At 43.5% G+C, this 18,797-nt stretch overlaps 1 protein-coding gene across 2 annotated transcripts in view; it reads left to right on the top strand.

Annotated features, from left to right (window-relative positions):
- RBM28 (RNA binding motif protein 28) overlaps positions 1 to 18,327 on the top strand; it is a 34,179-nt gene extending 15,852 nt beyond the window's left edge. The window contains exons 11-20 of one of the 2 annotated variants that reach the window (XM_052638763.1): positions 1,835 to 1,908; positions 2,907 to 3,042; positions 4,060 to 4,124; positions 5,845 to 6,003; positions 9,043 to 9,192; positions 9,513 to 9,587; positions 12,001 to 12,257; positions 12,826 to 12,925; positions 15,376 to 15,524; positions 18,017 to 18,327. In XM_052638763.1, the coding sequence (XP_052494723.1) occupies positions 1,835 to 1,908; positions 2,907 to 3,042; positions 4,060 to 4,124; positions 5,845 to 6,003; positions 9,043 to 9,192; positions 9,513 to 9,587; positions 12,001 to 12,257; positions 12,826 to 12,925; positions 15,376 to 15,510 (1,151 nt within the window). In that variant the 3' untranslated portion in view covers positions 15,511 to 15,524; positions 18,017 to 18,327. Of the gene's footprint in view, positions 1 to 1,834; positions 1,909 to 2,906; positions 3,043 to 4,059; positions 4,125 to 5,844; positions 6,004 to 9,042; positions 9,193 to 9,512; positions 9,588 to 12,000; positions 12,258 to 12,825; positions 12,926 to 15,375; positions 15,747 to 18,016 lie in introns of those variants that run through there. The other variant, XM_052638762.1, reaches the window with a different exon arrangement.
- The last annotated feature ends 470 nt before the right edge of the window (positions 18,328 to 18,797 follow it).

Raw genomic sequence — 18,797 nt, 5'->3', positions numbered from 1 at the left:
TGGATTAATTATTTCCATTCTAAATCTTATTTTCCAGTTTGATGAAACCTGATCATTTTTAGTTTCATTAGCTTTAGAAGATGTAAAATGAGGTAGTATAATGGATAGCTTAGGTTAGGGGTCTAATCCCAGCTAAATCACCAGCTGGGTGATTTTTTGGCACCCATTTAACCACTGTGGGCTTCCGTTCCTTATCTGTAAAATGAGTGGGTTCAACTAGAGTAATCACTTAAGGTGCGTTTAGCTCTGATACTCAATTATACTTCTTGGACCTTCTCCATTTTTATTTTTCTGAAAATGGGCAACTAGAATTGCATAGAATGTTGCAAGTACTGTCTGATTCTGCTTGACTTTGGTCATCTTTTTTATCTCTTTCTGAGTGCCCTAATGTATTGGGTTGACATTTTTAGAATGGAGTCTGTGGTTGATTGCTCAATCTCTTTCTTGGTCTGTTAATGTTAGCTGAGAGTTAACGGTTTTAATAAGCATAGTTTTTTTTTTTCCCCCATGATATGTTGTCTTTCCCTAGCTCATATTAGATTTTCCTGGCACTTTCTGCCTACTCACACAGCCTTGGCTGCCTCCTACCCCTCATCCCTGTTAGCTGCTATTTTGCTGCCTGGAAGGGCTAAGTATTATCTGAAGACTTTTGGGGAAGTGTTAAAACTGACCCATTAGATACCCTGGAAATTCCCATGATAACATTCTTACCCATTCAGAGAGAAGAACCCACCTCATTTTCTTCATATTGGACTTTCTGTATTACTTGTTGCTTCCTATTGAGTATCTTCTAATGGTGGATGTTATGGTACATGCTTTGGATGTAGAAACAGCCAAGAAACATGAGCTTTCTTCCTGAGACGTTCAAGTCTTTTGAGGAAAATGCTCCCTGACATCCATAATAGAAATGGGAGTGGAGGATGGCTGGGGTGGAGTGTGGGGGCAGGGGAGGGATGCAGGGGTTCTTAGCTCTGCCTGCAGGAGGCAGGGAAGACCTCACTAGATGAGGCCTTTGGCCTGCCACATGCGTCCTTGCAGTTAGTTGGCTGCCATTCATTCTTAGAGGGGCAAAAGGTCAGTGCCCCAGTAGCTCTAGGAAATATGGCACTGCCTTCCTCTGTGAGGGAAGAATTAAGGTTTTTAGGAATGTTAACAAAATATTATGGAACTTAATTTTTTTTTTTAGTTTACTATAAAGTCAACTTTTTTTTTTCCTTTATCAAAAGCAAAAGATTAGGATAGTTGATAGGTCCTGCCTCTAACCAGTGAAAGGTATGCCTGTGGAAATTCTATAGCAGGAGTCAAAAGCTGAGCTCATGACTTTCCAGTTCACCACTATATTCACAGGATAGAGGCCAGGGACTTTTACTCCAGGAACTAGACCTACCCTCATCTGATGCCTCCTTAGGGACTCTGATGATAGTGAGATCTGTAGTTTCAGGCTTAAGTGATTGCTGCTTCATTTTTTTTTTTTTTTAAGTCCTCTAACAAGCACATAGAATGTGATACTGAAACATTAGGCTGGGATTTCTCTAGTATTTCTTGTGGATATTTCTCATTGCATGAGATGGTGCGACTGAAGTTTCTAAGAAGCATTAGAAAAGATGAAGGCAATAATAATAAAATTTCATTATGAGCAGGTGTGCTGTCTTGCCTGTCTTGAACCCCTGGTGCTGGACACAGTGCTTTTTAGTTAAGTTTCATTGTACTTAACACAAGGGTGCTACTACCCCTTCCGCTTCATGCCAGGCTGCCACCATGCATAGTGTTGTCTTTGGCTTCCAGGTGGGCCGTGTGAGCCTGGGATCCCACTTAGTTTTGTCTCTCTGTGCAGGCTGTGCATTTGCCCAGTTCATGACTCAAGAAGCAGCCCAAAAATGCCTTGAAGCTGCTTCTCCAGAGGCCGAGGTAAGGAAGACATTTCCTTTACTCTGTAATTTAGGTGATTGCCTTCCAGGGGCAACAGCTGATATTTCCACAAAACTTTATTATTATTATTGTCAATGATATGAAAGTAATAAAGCTAAGACTTATTGAATGCATAGTGTGTGTTAGGACTTCCCTGGTGTCTCAGATGGTAAAGAATCTGCCTACAATACGTGAGACCTGGGTTTGATCCCTGGGTGGGGAAGCTCCCCTGCAGGAAGGCATGGCAACCCACTCCAGTATTCTTGCCTGGAGAATCCCATGGACAGAGGAGCGTGGAGTCTATGGGGTCACAAAGAGTTGGACACGACTGAGGGACTAAGCACAGCAGAGTGTGTGTTAGGCACTGAGCTTTACACGCATGACCTTGTTTAATCCTCACATCAGTCCTATAGGTGTTTATAAGATGAGTAATCCTTTATAGGTGAGGAAGTAGGTATAATAATCTATATTATGGGTCAGTTTCTTATATCAGTCTCTATCCTAGGCTGATGGCGTGAAAGACTGGGACAAGAAGGGATTAAGGCCATCTATGAAGTGGAGTAAATGTTTGAGAGAGAAAGTGTGTAGGTGATAGAGAATTTTTCTGTGTATTCTATAACCAAGCATAAATTGTTTTGAGCTGAGTTATCGTGTATTGCCATTGTCTCTTAAATTCTCATGAGTAGAGTTATCACTACTATTTCATTAGCTTTCTTTAGCATACTAAAAATTTGCCTATTTACAGATCGTTTTTCTTAATTTGGTCCTTCTTTGGGACTAATCAACTCCCTGAAAACGAATATGTGGCCTTTGCACAGCTGTGCTAAATACTGTTCAGCTCAGTGATCCACTTGCATCCGGCTGGCCTAAAACATCCTAGCAGCGGGGGTCCACACAACAGTGGGGGTTTGCTGGTTTCCCTTTCCTTGGTGCTCCTTGTCAGGTGTTTAGTTTCTACTCACCATGAATTTTAAGAGAGAGGTCGCAATCTGTTTCAGGGTGGCGGACTTAAACTGGATGGCCGGCAGCTTAAGGTTGACTTGGCAGTGACCCGTGATGAGGCTGCAAAACTCCGGACGAAGAAGGTGAAGAAGCCGACTGGGACCCGTAACCTCTACCTGGCGCGAGAAGGCTGTGAGTAGTGGCAGGGAGAGGGGAACCAGGCTCTGGAGTAGCTGGCCACTTGCCATGACAGCAACCTGACAGCAGTATGTTTGGAGCATGTTTCAAATTAAAAGCCCTGCACCCTCCTTAATGGTGGTATACTATTATTATTGTGCTTTAGCAGATGTAGCAGATATTCCACTTTAACAGAAGCACAGCTTTCTAATAGGAAGCCTTCACCCAATTCATGGATTAGCCACTCCCCATTCTCCTTTCTGACTGATTGCCTTTAGACCTTTTCATCAGAAGATTATTTCATCAGAGGGAGGAAAAACCCAAATTACCTTTGTCCCTTGACATCATTTCTGATAGGTTTTTTGAAGGAGTTGAAAATTATGACTAAAAGTACTCTTTTGGATTACTCATGGATTTAAAATATGCACTGAGCACCTTTCCCTTAGTGTCAGAAAGATAATCAGAAATTAGCTTTAATTAAGACCAACGAGAGAATTCCTTCCTTTAGGTCACACAGTACTGCCACCTGCTGCACAACCTTACCGCCTGGACTAGCAAATGGGAGGCCGTTAACCTTGGAGGCTGGGCCCAGTGTCATACACTGTGGCTGTTCTCTTGGCCGGCTTATCTCACCGCTTAGAAATGGCTCCCAAATACATGAGCAGGGAGATTTCCAAGGACAGGTCATAGGTAGAGCATATTGGCATTCCAAATGCCTAAAATGTACTTATTTCCAAAACTTCCTTTAGGCCTTCCCATCTGACTTTGGGCACGACATGAAGTTTTTTGAAGGGAAGGAAGAAGAAGAACAAAATCACAAAATGTTCAGAGTTTTAGTCCTTGAGAGCAGCTCATAGACAAGAACTTAGCCCTGTAGCCTATTTCTGGACCTACCCAGATAACCACTGTGTCCTGGCCAGCATAGTCCTCTGGGCCCTCCATAGAGAGCTTGCATCATTCACATCACATTCCTCTTATTGCTCAGTGAAAATTCCCTTGCTGATGTCTTGGCCTTTTTCCCTCTTTCTGCAGTGATTCGTGCTGGGACGAAGGCTGCAGAGGGTGTGAGCGCTGCTGATATGGCCAAGAGAGAACGAGTGAGTAGATTAGGCACCAGCTTCAGGTTCTGCAGGACTTAATATAAATCAATCAATAATAATGCTAAAGGTGCTCATCAAAGAGCCAAGCAAGTATCGGTCACAGGTGCTACTTATACTGTTGTTGGAAAACGTGTGTACAGGTGGAACAGCCACTAACCTGACGTTATACATCATACCATGTCAACATTATGTACTGGGTCTTATTCTTTGTTTTTGTAATGCTCAACAGTATGTGTTTGCCAGATAGTATGCTTTTAGATCAAGAAGTAGACAGAGGCTCAGGCTATATATAATTAGGTGTCAGTATAAATGCAGAATAATATGAGAAAGGAAGGTCAGTGTGGGCTAGAGTAAATAGGGAGGGAAGTGTGGATGTGTGTCTTGGAAGGGAAAGATAGGATGTATTTTGGTGGAGGGAGGGTGGTATCTCCAGATTATGAAATCATTTTAGGAAAACCCCATACTATGGGATTTCTAGTGCTAACTAATATTGTTGAGTTCCTTTGCTGCTTAGCAATCTTTGTTCCAGTAATTTTTGCTTTTGCCCATATAGTTTACTTTCACAAAGCTAAGCCAGCCTAGAATGGTAAAGATGCATGATCATTAATAGAATTAGCTCCGGAGCCTGGAAGTGCAAAAGATGACGGACAGAGATGAGAATATAGTGACGGCTGGAGGCAGCATGTCTTTTCTGTGCAGGCTCTAGACTGGTGTCCTCGACAGGTGTTGGTAGTGAGCATCTGGAGATCATGGTATGTGGGGGGCATTGAATGCCCTTTTCTGATCACAGTGCGATAGTGACACATTTAATTCTCCTTAAAGTGAATTTTCCTAGCAAAAGGCTCACTAGATTATATGCATTATAATTAAACAGCAGACACAGCTTTTCCTGGGAGAAAAATCGCACTGTTGAATTTAAGCACGATAACCCTTCAGATAGCCCTTTTAATATTCATTTCCAGGGTATTTATTTTGTGAGTTTCTGTAATAGTATCTTTACCAAGTAAGAAGTGGCAAAAATGAAACTTGATAAAAGTTTAGCTTAAAACTTTTCTGCTGAGCTGCTCTTAAGAAACAAGTCAGGAGAAGGTCACCCTTTCACTTTAGAGAGAGGTTGTCCTGGGGCCAGTGCTTTGTGCAACATAGGTCAGGCTCTGGAAACTGTTTGTTTCTATTGACGTTTCTTTGCCTCAAGGTGGCAGAGTTGAGACAAGACAGTATTCTGTCGCGTATTCTTTAAGTAAATCCATTTCCTTTTGGAAGGAGTAAATAATCAGTTTGAGTTGGTGGATAGGTAAGGACTTGACATAGATGTTAACTACAGTATTATTTATTATTTACTCTGGGCCAGATTTGAGCTTGGGATTTTATGCGTGTTACCTTATTTCAGCCTCACATCAGTACTGAAAAATCGGTATTATATTTTGATCTGCAGTTCTACCCTGTAGGTGAAATTATTGAAGCTTAAAAAGTGTTACGTAACTTCTCAAATTCAGCCCAACTCCATGATCTTATCACCCACCCGCCCTCTTGCCACCTCAAACCTTTCTTTCCCTATGTGCTGGGCATCACCAAAAGGCTGCAGCATGGGTGATTCCCTTATCTTTTCTAGATGTGTGGTTACTGGATTGGGGTCATGGTTCTTTCCTGTTGGAGAATTATGTGCCTGTATCTTTAAAGGGTGGATTGTACTGTTAACAGTTTGTTATTTTTTCAGTTCGAGCTGCTGAAGCATCAGAAACTCAAGGACCAAAATATCTTTGTCTCCCGGACCAGGCTGTGCCTGCATAATCTCCCAAAGGCCGTGGATGACAAACAGCTCAGAAAGCTGCTGCTGAATGCCACCAGAGGGGAGAAGGTGGTGCGCATCAAAGAGGTGAGAGTTGGCCCTGCCCACTTGGGGCTTCGGTGCTCATCCTGGGCCAGAGCGCATGTTTATTTCAGGCTATGGTGCTAGTGGGTTTTGCTGATGGCTCAGCAGTAAAGAATCCACCTGCGTTGCAGGAGACATAGGAGACGCAGGTTTGATCCCTGGATCGGGAAGATCCCTTGGAGGAAGAAATGGCAACCCACTCCAGTATTCTTGCCTGGGAAATCCCATGGGCAGAGGAGCTTGGCGGGCTACTGTCCACGGGGTCACAAAGAGTCAGACACTACTGACGTGACTGAGCGCGCATGCCCAAGGTGCTAGTAGATTGACAGATTTTCTTTTGGGCTCATTGTCAGCAGACAAGACCGAGTTTAGTGATTTTCATGGTTTGGGGAGGTTTAAAAAACTTTTTTCCCCTCTTCTAAGAACTGCTTTTCATATCTGACCAGTTGCAGCAGAATGTGCAAAAGTATCTGCGCTCATGACTTAATTCAGCAAGCATTTATTGGGTACCTGCTGCATTCTCAGCATTATACCAGGTGCTGTAATGTTATTTTCTTGCAGAGAAGATAATCTATGTTCTCTGCTCCTTAGAGGAGCATTTCACTACCATTTAGGCTCTTGCACTATACTAAGTTCTCAGTGCCCTGTGGTGAGCACAGGGAGTCACTCGGGTCTTCGGCAGTTGTGTTAGACAGACTCTGAATTCACACGAAGACTTAGTCAGGCTCTGTATGACTACAGGAACTGCTGTCCCGCCCCCGCAGCACCCCCACATGCCTGTTGTGGCGTTTATCACTACACTGTCCTGTAATTGTTCGTCAGTCATTTCTCCCAGCCACACTGAGCTCTTTGAGGGCAGGTGTCATCTCATTGTTCCCAGTTGCTGGCATAGTACCTGGCACACAGTCATCTCTTGATCAGTGTTTATTGAAGAAGTAGCATAGCCAGTATTATGAATCTGCTTTGCTCTGATTCATCACCATAAACTATTTTCCTACTCCTGGAAATCCTCTTCAAAATGTAAGATATTGCTATTCAGGGAATTATAGGAGAGAATGTGAACGTAGCTGACACCACTCTTGGTAAAACCATTCAAAGAGTTACTGTCATAAGAGTCAGTTATGTAATTTCTCATCAGCATCTGCAGTACTTAGTAAGAGCCTGCATATCTAACACCTGTCATTGCTTAGAGACATGTATGTGTGTTTTACAGTATTTGCATTATATTGAATTTTCTCTTTAAATCTTTTGTATGTGTAAGTATAGTGTTCAGCTAAGATAGTAAGCTTTTTGAAGATCAGAGCCTCATTTTATGCTTTTCTTTTTTAAAATGAATACCTGAATCATTTTACTATACACTGAAAGCTAACAACATTGTAAATCAATTATACTTCAATAAAAATTTTTTAAAAAGCAAAAAAATCAGTTATATTTTCTTTTGAAATACAATCCAAATTTCTTAATCACTAAGAAAGCTAAGGAAAAAAAGAGTATCAAGACACAGTTTCTATGGCTCTGTTATAAAGCATGCCAGACGAGCCACAGATTAATATAAATGTTCATCTCAAAAATAAAAACAACCCACCAGTAGTGCCAAGGGATGGAGTATTTAGTAACATCCCCACTGAGGATAAGAATATTTCCACATTGTTTTGAGTGTACAATTTTAATGTTTTGCTAAGGTGAGTCTTCATCACATACCACTTCATCGATGCTGTGCCCAGCCAGTCTGCCATCTGCAGTGGGCCAGTATCTCTTGATGGCCCCTCTTCTAGCTACGGGTGGTAATCACTTCACTTGCTCAGTACTGTCCTGACTCAGTCCTTTCATTCTTCTACTGTGTTCAAAAGACTGTCAGCTTCTTTGCCTTGGGCATCACAGTTGTAACTCTGAAGGTCCAGAATAAATCTGGATCCAGGTGGGTAAAAGCTGCCATTTTCATGTAGGTTGCTAAATAGCCATGGTCCTGCCAGGTGTGCACTGACTCCATCATCACCTGCTCCCAGAAAATGGACTAGAGGCCTTTGGAATGGTCTTACCATCCAATGATCTCACTTTGGCTCTGAGCATGAAGTCGAGGGTGCTGTGCCATGCTGCATCGAGGCGAGACCTGGCCAGGCCTAGGGGCGGCAGCTGAGGAGACTGGAGGGCTGTGCAGCGTGTCTGGCTGCCAAAATGCTTTTCTCGATTTCCCTGCAGTACGTGGCACCGTTCTAGGCACAGAGTGGATACTGGACATATACCAAATGCGGCATCCACATGTCCCTGATACCTAGACTTCTCCATTACCCGACAAACACAGCTTCCTGGGAGTGAAACCCCGTAAATGATCAGTTTTCCCAAAATACCCCACCATTCCTCGGTGCCCCAAGATGCCTGGTACAGCTTAAAGTTTTAGGAAAAAATCATGCAAGAGAAGATCTGAGCTCTGAGCAAATACAGGTGAAGCTCCTTCCTGTATTTCTGAGGCTATTTGTTGGTCAGGATCTTCCTCATGCCAGAACTTTCTTATCTAAAGCCATCAGGCCTTCATCCTTCCCTTCTTGAGTAATATCTCTTTTGAGTGACTTCTTCAGTGAGGAGACCTGCAGACAGCACTTGAGGCCTGGGGCTGATCTATATACCACCCCAGGTACCACGCACCTCTCGGCTAGCATGTGCTGTCATGTCAGTAGTTACCATTAAAATTCTTCCTTGGGAAGTTTCTCTGCATGCTTATTTGGAGGTCTGTGTGGATGTTTATAAACCCTTAGAAAGCAAGAAAATACCTATTTAATGTGTTCTGTGCTCTCAGGTATATTCTAATAAAACAGACATTCATAAGTGTTACTTCAGTAAAACTCTTGTGATGGTGATATAGATGAAGACTGTTTCAATAACCTGATTTCTTGTTGAAGCTGTTAAGGATCTTTATCCTCTATCTATGGCTGATTCATATCAATGTATGGCAAAAACTACTACAATATTGTAAAGTAATTAGTCTCTAATCAAAATAAAAATAAACCCTCTAACGACTGTTTCTTTTCCTCACTCTACTGGTAGTGTCGGGTGATGCGAGACCTGAAAGGAGTTTACGGGAAGGTTAAGGGTCAGTCCTTGGGCTACGCCTTTGCAGAGTTCCAGGAGCACGAGCATGCCCTAGCGGCCCTGCGCCACATCAACAACAATCCAGAGATCTTCGGGCCGCAGAAGGTGAGCCTTGTCCTGGGGCGGGGAGCCTGTGCTCCGGGGGCCATTTATGGGAAGCCCTCTGACACTTGTGTGATGGGTAAGAGTGGCAAGGCCTTGGAAAAGTGAGCGGTGATTCAGGTGACGGGATGATTGGAGGGAACTCTAAATTGGGTAGTCTGCTTGCTGAACCGGTCCCTTGCCTTTAGGCAGAGGGAAGTGAGCAGCACCCTCTGACTTGCAAGCAAGAGGGTAGTGGGGGCTGGGGTGGCGAGCATCTCAGCTCCATTGCATGCAGAGATTAAGAAATCAAATGAAGGACAATCTGCCTCCTTCTGTCGCAGAGACCAATAGTGGAATTCTCTTTGGAAGATCGAAGGAAACTTAAAGTCAAGGAACTGAGGATCCAGCGCAGCCAGGTACAGAATTGAAATTTTTTTCTTTTCTCTTTGCTTTTTTAATTTTGGTAATGTACGCATCACATAAACTCTACTGTTTTTAAGCATACAGTTCAATTTTTTTTTTCAGACCATATTTAAACTCCTGTTTTGTTCAGTTGTGGTTCTGTTCCCTTAAATTAGGTCTCTGTCTTGCTAGGTTCTTGGGTACCCTTTCCTCTTAGTTCCCTAGAACTCTGCAGGCTGTCTCTCCTCTGCTGGGCTGGCTGGTGATAGCTCCACAGAAGGAAAGGGAGAGGAGAATCAGCCCGATGCTGTTACCGGTCAGCAGTGCTTGCACTGCCGTGTTTGGTGATGGTACCTGTCAGAATTAATAGCCAAGGTTAAGTTGTCCGTTACCTGTAGATTTCAGCTCTCTCTTCCGTAATCCTCTTTCCATCCTGTATGCTCCAGAGGTGTGATGCCTGGTAGTTTCAGTACTGTTGCTAATCTAGTGTAGTGTAGAGGAACTCTGGGAACAGCAAGACTCATGTTCAGACTCAGGCTCTGCCCCTTTCTGAGTTCCTTGGCAGGTTACTCCCCTCCTCAGCTTCAGCTTCTGGTTTATAAAAATAGGTTTAATATCATCTGTGTTTAACATGTGTAAGTTGTCTCACAAGCTACATGGTCAGTACACAGTCGTTAGTTATTCTCTTGTCCATCATGCCACAGGACATAGAAGGCCAGGTTATTCTTGATACCATAACTCTTACAGATCTCATTGATACTGTACCTTAACTTGCATATATACCACACATTTGCTGTGTTCTGGGTCTTTATGATGTATATCATGAGCATGACCCATAGAAGAGGAGTTTCAGTGATTCATACCATTACCCTAGGTTGGAAAAATCTGGGTTCTGCTTATTATTTAAGGCAGCTTTGTTATTGTAGTTATAGAATTATTTACTGCCTCAATCAGAGGTGATTCTATAGCTTCTGGCTTAAAAAAAAAATTTCAGGTGGCCTTATTTGTTGTCTCTACTTACGTACATACCTGTCTTTCTGTGTAGAAGTGCCCCTTTCCCCTGACTCAGGGATACTTCTCAATCTCCATACTCATATTCCCCAAGGAGCATTTCCCCACCTCTCTCAGAAGAGATAAGACTTTATTACTTGTGCTTTCATGAACGTCCTTAGGCTCTTTTTTAGTTTTTTACTTGGTTTATATCTCTTTTCTCCACTGGGCTGTGAGTTCTAAAAGGTAGACACTTCATTCTTTCATCTGTACCCTTACCACTAGAGACTGGCACATAAGAGGCATAAAATAGATCTTTGTTCTCCCACTATGCCTGTTTAGATTTCTGAGGTGAAAAGGACAGAATAACATTATTATTATCGCATTGATTTCACATGAATCTTCTTTGTCTTACCCCACTTGTGCAAAATAAATATGTAACATACTTTATGTCCTCCTCCTCATGTCTTTTCCTTATCTTCATTTATTTTTTTCTCTAAGGTTCTTCCTTTTTTTTTTTTGTGGATTTGAGTTTCTAACCTGTCATTTTGCCTTTCTTAGTAAATTGATTTAGTATTTCTTGCGATGCAAATCTACCAGTGATAAATTTCCTTAATTGTTTCTTGGAGGTGGGTAGGTGCCTCACCGAGCAGCTTGCAGGGTCCTAGTTCCCTGACCAGGGATCAAACCTAGGGCCCTGTGAGAGCACCAAGTTCTAACTCCTGGGCCCCAGAGAATCCCCAGATTTCTTTAATTTTTGTTTGTCTGGGAAAGTTTTGTTTTTCCTTCACTTTTGAAGGATAATTACATGGATACAGAGCTCTAGGTTGGTGATTCCCCTGCCACGCACACATACTTTAAACACTTTATTCTGTTTTCTTCTTGCTTACATAAGGGAAATCCAATGTAATCTTAACTTTGTTCCTTTGTGGATAATGAGTTTTCCCTACCTCTAGGGAAAGATTTTTCTCCTTGATTTCTTGCAATTTGATATGATATGCCTAGATGTACTTTTTTTTTTATCCTGTTTGGTGTTTGTCCGAGCTTTCTGAATCTGTGGTTTAGTGTCTGTCCTTAAGTTTGAAAATCTTCAACTCTCATTGCTTCAGGTATTTCTTCTCATTCCTATTACACCTTTGGCCCATGCTGCTGGCCCTTTCTTGTTTGTTTTTTGCTGGCTGTTGAGTTTGGGATGTACCTACACTGTCCCCTCGTTTCTGTGTGGGAAAAGGAAAATGGTTGTTTTGTGTCCCCTACCCGGTAACCCTCTGTTACGATGTCAGGGCCTGTGAACTGCTTGTGTTCACTTTCTTAAAGTCTCTGACTATTTGGGGGAAGAATTCCCCTTCTCTCACCAAACTAAGTCCTCTTCTCCTGAGTGTTTCCAGCAAATAAATCTCACCTAGTAACCAAGTAGCATTCTCTCGTCTTCTGCAGCAAAAAGTGAAATCCAAGCCTGAAACTGGTGAGCCCCAGCAGGTACTACCAGAGCCTGGGAAAAAGCAGCAACAGAAAGCAGCTCAGAACCACATGCAGAAACAAAGCCAGGCCTCCGTGCAGCAGAAGAGGACGGTGGACTCCGTCTCGTGGGCAGGGTTCCAGACCAAGGCCGAAGTGGAGCACGTGGAGCTGCCTGATGGGAAGAAGAGAAGAAAGGTCCTGGCGCTCCCTTCACACCGAGGCCCCAAAATTAGGTGAGATGTGGGATGGCTTCTCAGAGGGTTTGTCTTACTTCGCCGTGTTCCCTCTTTGGGGCTTTTGTGTGGATGAAAGGGATGCTGGTTGCTCCAGTCCCGCATGCAGTAGCTCTATGCCGGCAGTCACTCTTGGACCAAATGGAGGCCAGAACAGGACTGGCCTTGGTCGCCTCAGAGGAGCCTTCCAGGGTGGGCTCTCATGCAATTTTTCTCCTCCTCTGAAGCGCTTCCTCTTGTCTTGATGGCTGTCTCAAGTAGGAGGCCCACCTACCTGAGGTTTCTGTCTGGAACAACAGATTAATGCTGTCAACAAAAACCAATCTTTACGAAATTTTTGTTAAGTAAACAATGGTTTTTGAAAGTCCCTTGAGGTTTTTAAGCCAAAGCAAAAAGACAAGTATACAAATGTTGAGCCCTAGGACATTCTGTTGCAGTATCCCTTGATTTCTCAGGGGCTTAGAAAGAGCCAGTGTGAGAAAAGGCCTTTTATCTTTTGGGCTGAGAAAACCTCAGGAGTGCCAATTAGAGGAAGAACTCAGGGTGACACTTGACCACGTTGTTTCAGGTTGCGGGACAAAGGCAAAACGAAGCCTCTCCCTCCCAAGAAGCCAAAGCCCCAGACAAACCACCAGAAGCAAGAGAAGCAGAAGTTATCTTCCAAGCAGGTAAGTTCTGTAGGCCCTGAGGCTTTGGTATGGCACAGCTCTGCCGGGGTCGGCAGCCGCTTGAGCCTTGATTAGCTAAGCAAAGGAAAAAGCTTCTTCTAGATTGCAGTTATGTACAGGGCTGCAGATGTGGAGGTACACAGTCCTAAAAGTAGGGAGAAGAATACAATGAACCCCATGATTTTGTTACTCTGCTTCAACAATTATCTTGCTTTACTCACCCATCCCCCACCCCATCCTGTGAGTATATTACAGTGCACTCTACCTCACTTGTAGATGTACCCCGCGTAGAAAGGTATCTCAGGATTCATCTCCAGCTGATTAGGCCTTAAACACACATATGGTGGCTCAGGTGGTGAAGAATCTGCCTGCAGGGTGGGAGACCTGGGTTTGATCCCTGGGTTGGGAAGATCCCCCTGGAGAAGAGAATGGGTACCTACTCCAGTATTCTTGCCTGGAGAAGTCCACAGACAGCAGAAGCCTGGTGGGCTGCAGTTTGTGGGGTCACAAAGATTGAGACACGACTGAGCGACTAGCACTTGCTTTCACTTTAAACACACATATACAGACACATGTTATGCGATCATCACATCTAATGAAATTAATAAGAAACCCTTACTAGCTAATATGTGGCCCATATTAAAACACTCCCAGTTACCTCAAAAATACATATTTTTAAGTTGGTTTGTATAAATCGGGTTCCAAACAAAAAGCCTGGTTACTTCCTCGACCAGGGATTGAAGCAGTGCCACAGCAGTGAAAGTGTCGAGTCCTAACCACTGGACCACCAGGGAATTCCCTGTATTTGGTTTTTAAATCTCTTATATCTTTTTTCCCCTATAATATCCAGTTTTCCTTACTACACCCTTTTTTCCATGCTATTAATTAGCTGGATCACCCAGGTCCTTGGCCTGTTAGAGTATATTACCTTTTGAATGTAGCTGCTTTCTTCCTAGTTGCTATCATTGAACTTGTTCCTGTAGTACCCCATGTTGCTTACAAATGGGATGTTAGCTCTAGAGCCTTGATTAGATCTAGGTTCAGTTTTCTTGGTGAGAGTATTTCATAGGTGGGGCTGTGTGCTTTCTGTTGTATTGTACCGTAAGGTGCATAGTGTCTGGTTCCCTCTTTTTTTTTTTTTTACTTTTTATTTTACATTGGATTATAGCTGATTAACAATGTTGTGATAGTTTTAGGCGGACAGCAAAGGGACTCGGCTACATATACATGTATCCATTGTATACATGGGTCTAGGCTGCCACATAACATTGAGCAGAGTTCCCTGTGCAATGCGGTAGGACCTTGTTGGATATCCATTTTAAACAGTACTGCAATATGTGTCTGTCAATCCAAACTCCCTAACTGCCCCGTCACCCCATTCTTCCTTGCTTGCTCCATTTTCAGTGATGCTCTGATTCATCAGTAGCCTTAGAGATTGTCTGCTTCATCCCTCCATTTGTAAAGTCTTAGCACCCATTGATGATTGCTGTTTACTTAGATCTGTATTTCAGTACGAGTTGCAGAATGTAATTTCTTAATTTTATTAATCCTCATGTGTTTTTTAAGTAAAATTCTAGAAAAAAGAGCCTTCCCTTATCAACTGTTTGGTTACCAAGAATACCATTTGTGTAGGAAAAGCAAGGTAATTGCTTGAGTTTGTTTTTTTCTTTTTATCAGTTCCCAGAGTAATGAGTTGTTGCCCTACCAACCTTCTCTGAGAAAGTAAGGTTTTTGTAGCATTGTGAATTCACGAGTTTCTGTGTACTTGACATGTTTCAGCCAGATGCAGTCATTATTCTGTCCCATCTGAGGCCAGCAGAAGCCCCTTCAGGTTGACTCCTGAGTCCTGATGTAACCTTGCCTGTGGTAGTGTCCTTGCTTCTAACACAGCGGAATGTCCCCACTTACCTATTACTTTGTCAGTCCTGGCATTAGCTTCCAAGGGGCCCTGGCTCTTTTTAGTAGAAAGTGGTAGTCATGCGTTCTTGATCATTTGAGCTCAAATTTTCTTTTTTCCTTGCCTAGTTCCTTTATTTTAAGGGTACAAGATGCATTTGCCTTCTCATCCCACTCAAGGAATCTGTGTCTCTGGGAAGCCTCTGACCCAGCAGACTATCTTATAGAGGTCTCTTTGAAGCCCTGTAATCCTTGGTGAAGGAAAGGGCAAGCGAGACCATCTGGACTCGAGTCTGACTCATCCTTGAGGAGATCTGTGTGAGCATTTGGGAGTTGGAGTGGGAGCGGTGTTTTAGCGGGGTCCTTCTCTTAGGCATTCCTGGTCTGTTTTCTCACCAATGGATGATCATTTTGGGGTCACTCCCTGGAAGTCCCTCATGTGGTGGACAAGATCTCTGAACCTAACTCTCTTTCTCCCTTGGCTGGCCTGAGGGTAAAGTAATGCTTAATGCTTGAAACTGATTATCTTATGTTTCCTTTCCTTTCATTTGTAGGTACCTAGAAAAAAAGCTAAAGGAAATAAGACAGAAGTTCGCTTCAACCAGCTGGTGGAACAATATAAGCAGAAATTATTGGGACCTTCTAAAGGAGCTCCTCTTGCAAAGCGGAGCAAATGGTTTGACAGTTGATGCTAGAAGACTGGGTAAGGAGCTGGACTGTGTGCATCTCGGTAACGCTTCCTCCCCCCGCCGCTTGTCACTTACGAGGGAAGAAGCCCCCTGAGAGCACTGCCACTTCGGGATGTGAACGTTTGGACTTGGGTTCCTCCTGTGCGTGGTTAGCTAACCACAAAGAGGAATATCAGAAAAACTTGTGATGCTTTTTACATATTTTGAGTGAAGTTGTGTCTATTAATTCTTACCCATTTTAATTGTGTTTCTCAAATGGAAACAATTATAAAAAGCATTCTTGACTGCCGAAGTTTTAAGATGTATATTTTGTTAAGTGTCTTCTCTAAATGAGATAATTTGGGGCTTTTTGAATAACAGACTCTCATTTTTAACACATGTGACTTCTTTATTATAATTTATAAATGTCTTTAATATTCCCAACTCTCATGCAGTCATGTAGGTCTACATACTGCAGGAATTAAGAAAGAGCAGAGAAAAATGATTTCCAACCTAATCTCTGAGGTTGGGAGAAACTTGGAAAGTAATCGAGGGCATGGGGCCTGGCCAGGAGCAGCGCTTGATAATTGTCTGCCAAGTGAGTGGGGAGTAGCTGGTAGTTAACTTGAAGTCAGTTTGCAGTGACCCACAGACACCAGCCTGGCTGGTGCTAGCCTGCATTTCCTGTCTTCCAGTACCACCTCCTGTGGATTCAGAGATGTCATGGGTAGTGGAGAGAGCAGTGAGCAGGACAGAGAGAGGGAAATACTGCACAGAGTTCTTAGTTCCCCAGTCCAGTCCGGTGCTATCATGAGAGATGCTTTTTTCAGAACCACTGCTGACCTAGGGATATCACTATTTCATTGCAGTGTCTTGGGAAACCCGTGAATGCTCAGAAATGCTCTTAACTGGCTTAATGATGGGTAAAAGAGAGACCATGAAAATGCTGAAAGCTTTTGGAGAGATCTCTGTCTCCAGAGTTACCTTGAGACTGTGTGACCTGGGGAATCCTGGCAGCAGCTTGGCAGCCCGTCAACCCTAGGATGGAGTCAGACATGTTATTAAGGGTGTATTAACGCATAGAATATCCACAGCCTGTCTGTCCTTTGCTCTGTTTTTCCTTCTCCAATTCTCTGCCCACCAGACAGTTTTTCGCCTGTTGTCCAAATATCTATAAATTAACCTTTAAAAATAATCTTAACATTTAGGATAGAGAACAGTTGGTGTTCATTCAGATAGCTTTGCCAGATTTTCTCAGATCCAGATGTTTCTCCTGACAGGTTTAGCAACCCGGTATATTTAAAACATCATTCAGTTGCCCGAAAAGTTCTTTAAAAAGTTCTAGGGTGAATCATCCACTTTCTCAACACCCAGATTCCTTGTGTGACGTCCTCCTCGGGGGCACGTTACCACCGGTTATCTGGGCAGCCTCTTATGCTTGCCTTGGGAGTTTTAATGCAAGGAGAATTGTGCCCGCTTCTTCACTTCAGAGCCTGATGTTTCATGAAATGGAATTTTCTGAATTAAACATGAAAGTGGACTTCTGGGCTCCTTGGTTCAAAAACAACGTCAAAACAAACATTTCATTTAACATCCAAGACTGAAGGCTGTCTGTCAGAACTGTCAAGTGTCAGTAGATTTTCTGGCTCGATTATGTAGCAGCTTGCCCCAGAGATAACTTCTTTTAAAAAAAGAGTCTAAAGATTGTGTACTGGCTGTTTCTTTGCTTTTTTTTTTCATAAGGGGGTGGTGTAAGGGGGAGACTCGGTCGATGTGAAGACTCTGCTTTGATCCACAGTGTACAAGTCCCTTCCTCTAGACTTCGCCTGCGGCAAGGATTCTGCATCCACTGTCTTGGAGTGAGGTTTCCAACTCCCTCTATTACAAAGTCAGGGCATGTGAAGTTGTTCTTGGAAATACTTCCAAATGTCCTCTGGTATGTTTTTGTCTTGAAAAGAGGTTTTCCAACTAAAAATTCAGAGTACAGAACCTCAAGGCTCCAGAGAGCTCCTTCTCAGCATGTATTTGACCTTCAGTCATCTGAGGAAGCAGGAGGTCACTTAGGCCTCTGTGAGTGCTGACCACTCAGAATCTTCGGTTCATAGGCCCTCTGGCTGACCCGTATAGCTAGTTCATTGCTTAATATTCTTGTCACTCACTTTTTGAGAAGTGACTGACAGGCTTCTGCCAGTTTTGTCATGTAACTGCGACGCTGCCCACTCAGCTTGGAAGGTTCCTGAGACTCCTGCATGGACTGCCACACCACGGCAGGAGTCACATCATCAGACTGAGGATTCCCGAGGTAGGACTGCACTTCCGTCTATCTCAGATGATGCTCAGCTGTGCTTTCTCTCACTCAGTCCTCACTGGCACTTAAAGGGCCAGGATCAGGTTGCTTTGTTACCTTCAGGCAGAGTAAAAATTTCCAAACCTCTCTTTGCCCATGGTTGACTAATTCAGAAGTTACACAGATGCACTGTCTTATTTTGGTTCTTTTGTGTTTGTCCTGACACCTCTTCCTCTCCAGGATTAATTGCAGAGTCCGAGACTGCTCATTGATTGGGATGTTATTCAGTGGCCCAGCGGAGGATGAGGTATACGTACACCTACAGTGACTTAGGCTCTTGATTCTGAACTGGTGTTTGGCTGCAGACGGGCTTCTGTGTGGAGTCATATAGTGGGAAGAATGTGAAGGACAGACTGACTCGAGCTCGGTAATTCTGAGAAGGAAACTGCAGAGTCACCAGAATAACCTTTTGGACCACCCCCAAATGGAGCATTTTGATGGATGGTAAATCCAATTTTCCTCAGGCTTGTCCACGCCACCCAGAGCCTGCTGCCTTTTGTCAGACATAAGACTTCACTGCTGCAGAGTCGTCCCGGGATCTCCTTCCCTGGCCTTTTGACAGAAGGGAAATCCTTTTTGTCCTTGAGGGCAGGGACTATATTTTACACTTTTCTATATACCCTGCAATACTCAACAATGATTCACCCATCGTAGGAATTCGTTTAACTCCATTGAACTCCCTGGAACAGAAGGCCATCTGTTCCAGGGTTTAGCGGGGTTTGTGAAGGACAGCAGAGTCGTTTCCTGGGGTGATGTATGTGAAAGGGATCCAAAATACAAAGTGATAGAAAAGGAGTAATAAATTGTTGGTCACAGTCCCTTGAGCATGCCACCTGTGTTCTCTTTGCTGTCGCTTATCCATGCCAAACTGTCCCTCTCCACTCATATCCACCATTTCTCCCTGGGAACTTCATCCAACGCAGGGCATTACAGCCCCTTCCCTGGTCCCTGATGCTTTCTG

Source organism: Budorcas taxicolor, chromosome 4 (genome assembly GCF_023091745.1).
Source record: "Budorcas taxicolor isolate Tak-1 chromosome 4, Takin1.1, whole genome shotgun sequence".
In the NCBI taxonomy this organism is placed as follows: domain Eukaryota; kingdom Metazoa; phylum Chordata; class Mammalia; order Artiodactyla; family Bovidae; genus Budorcas; species Budorcas taxicolor.
The sequence above is the reverse complement of the archived record's forward strand: the minus strand, read 5'-3'. Positions and strand labels throughout refer to the sequence as shown.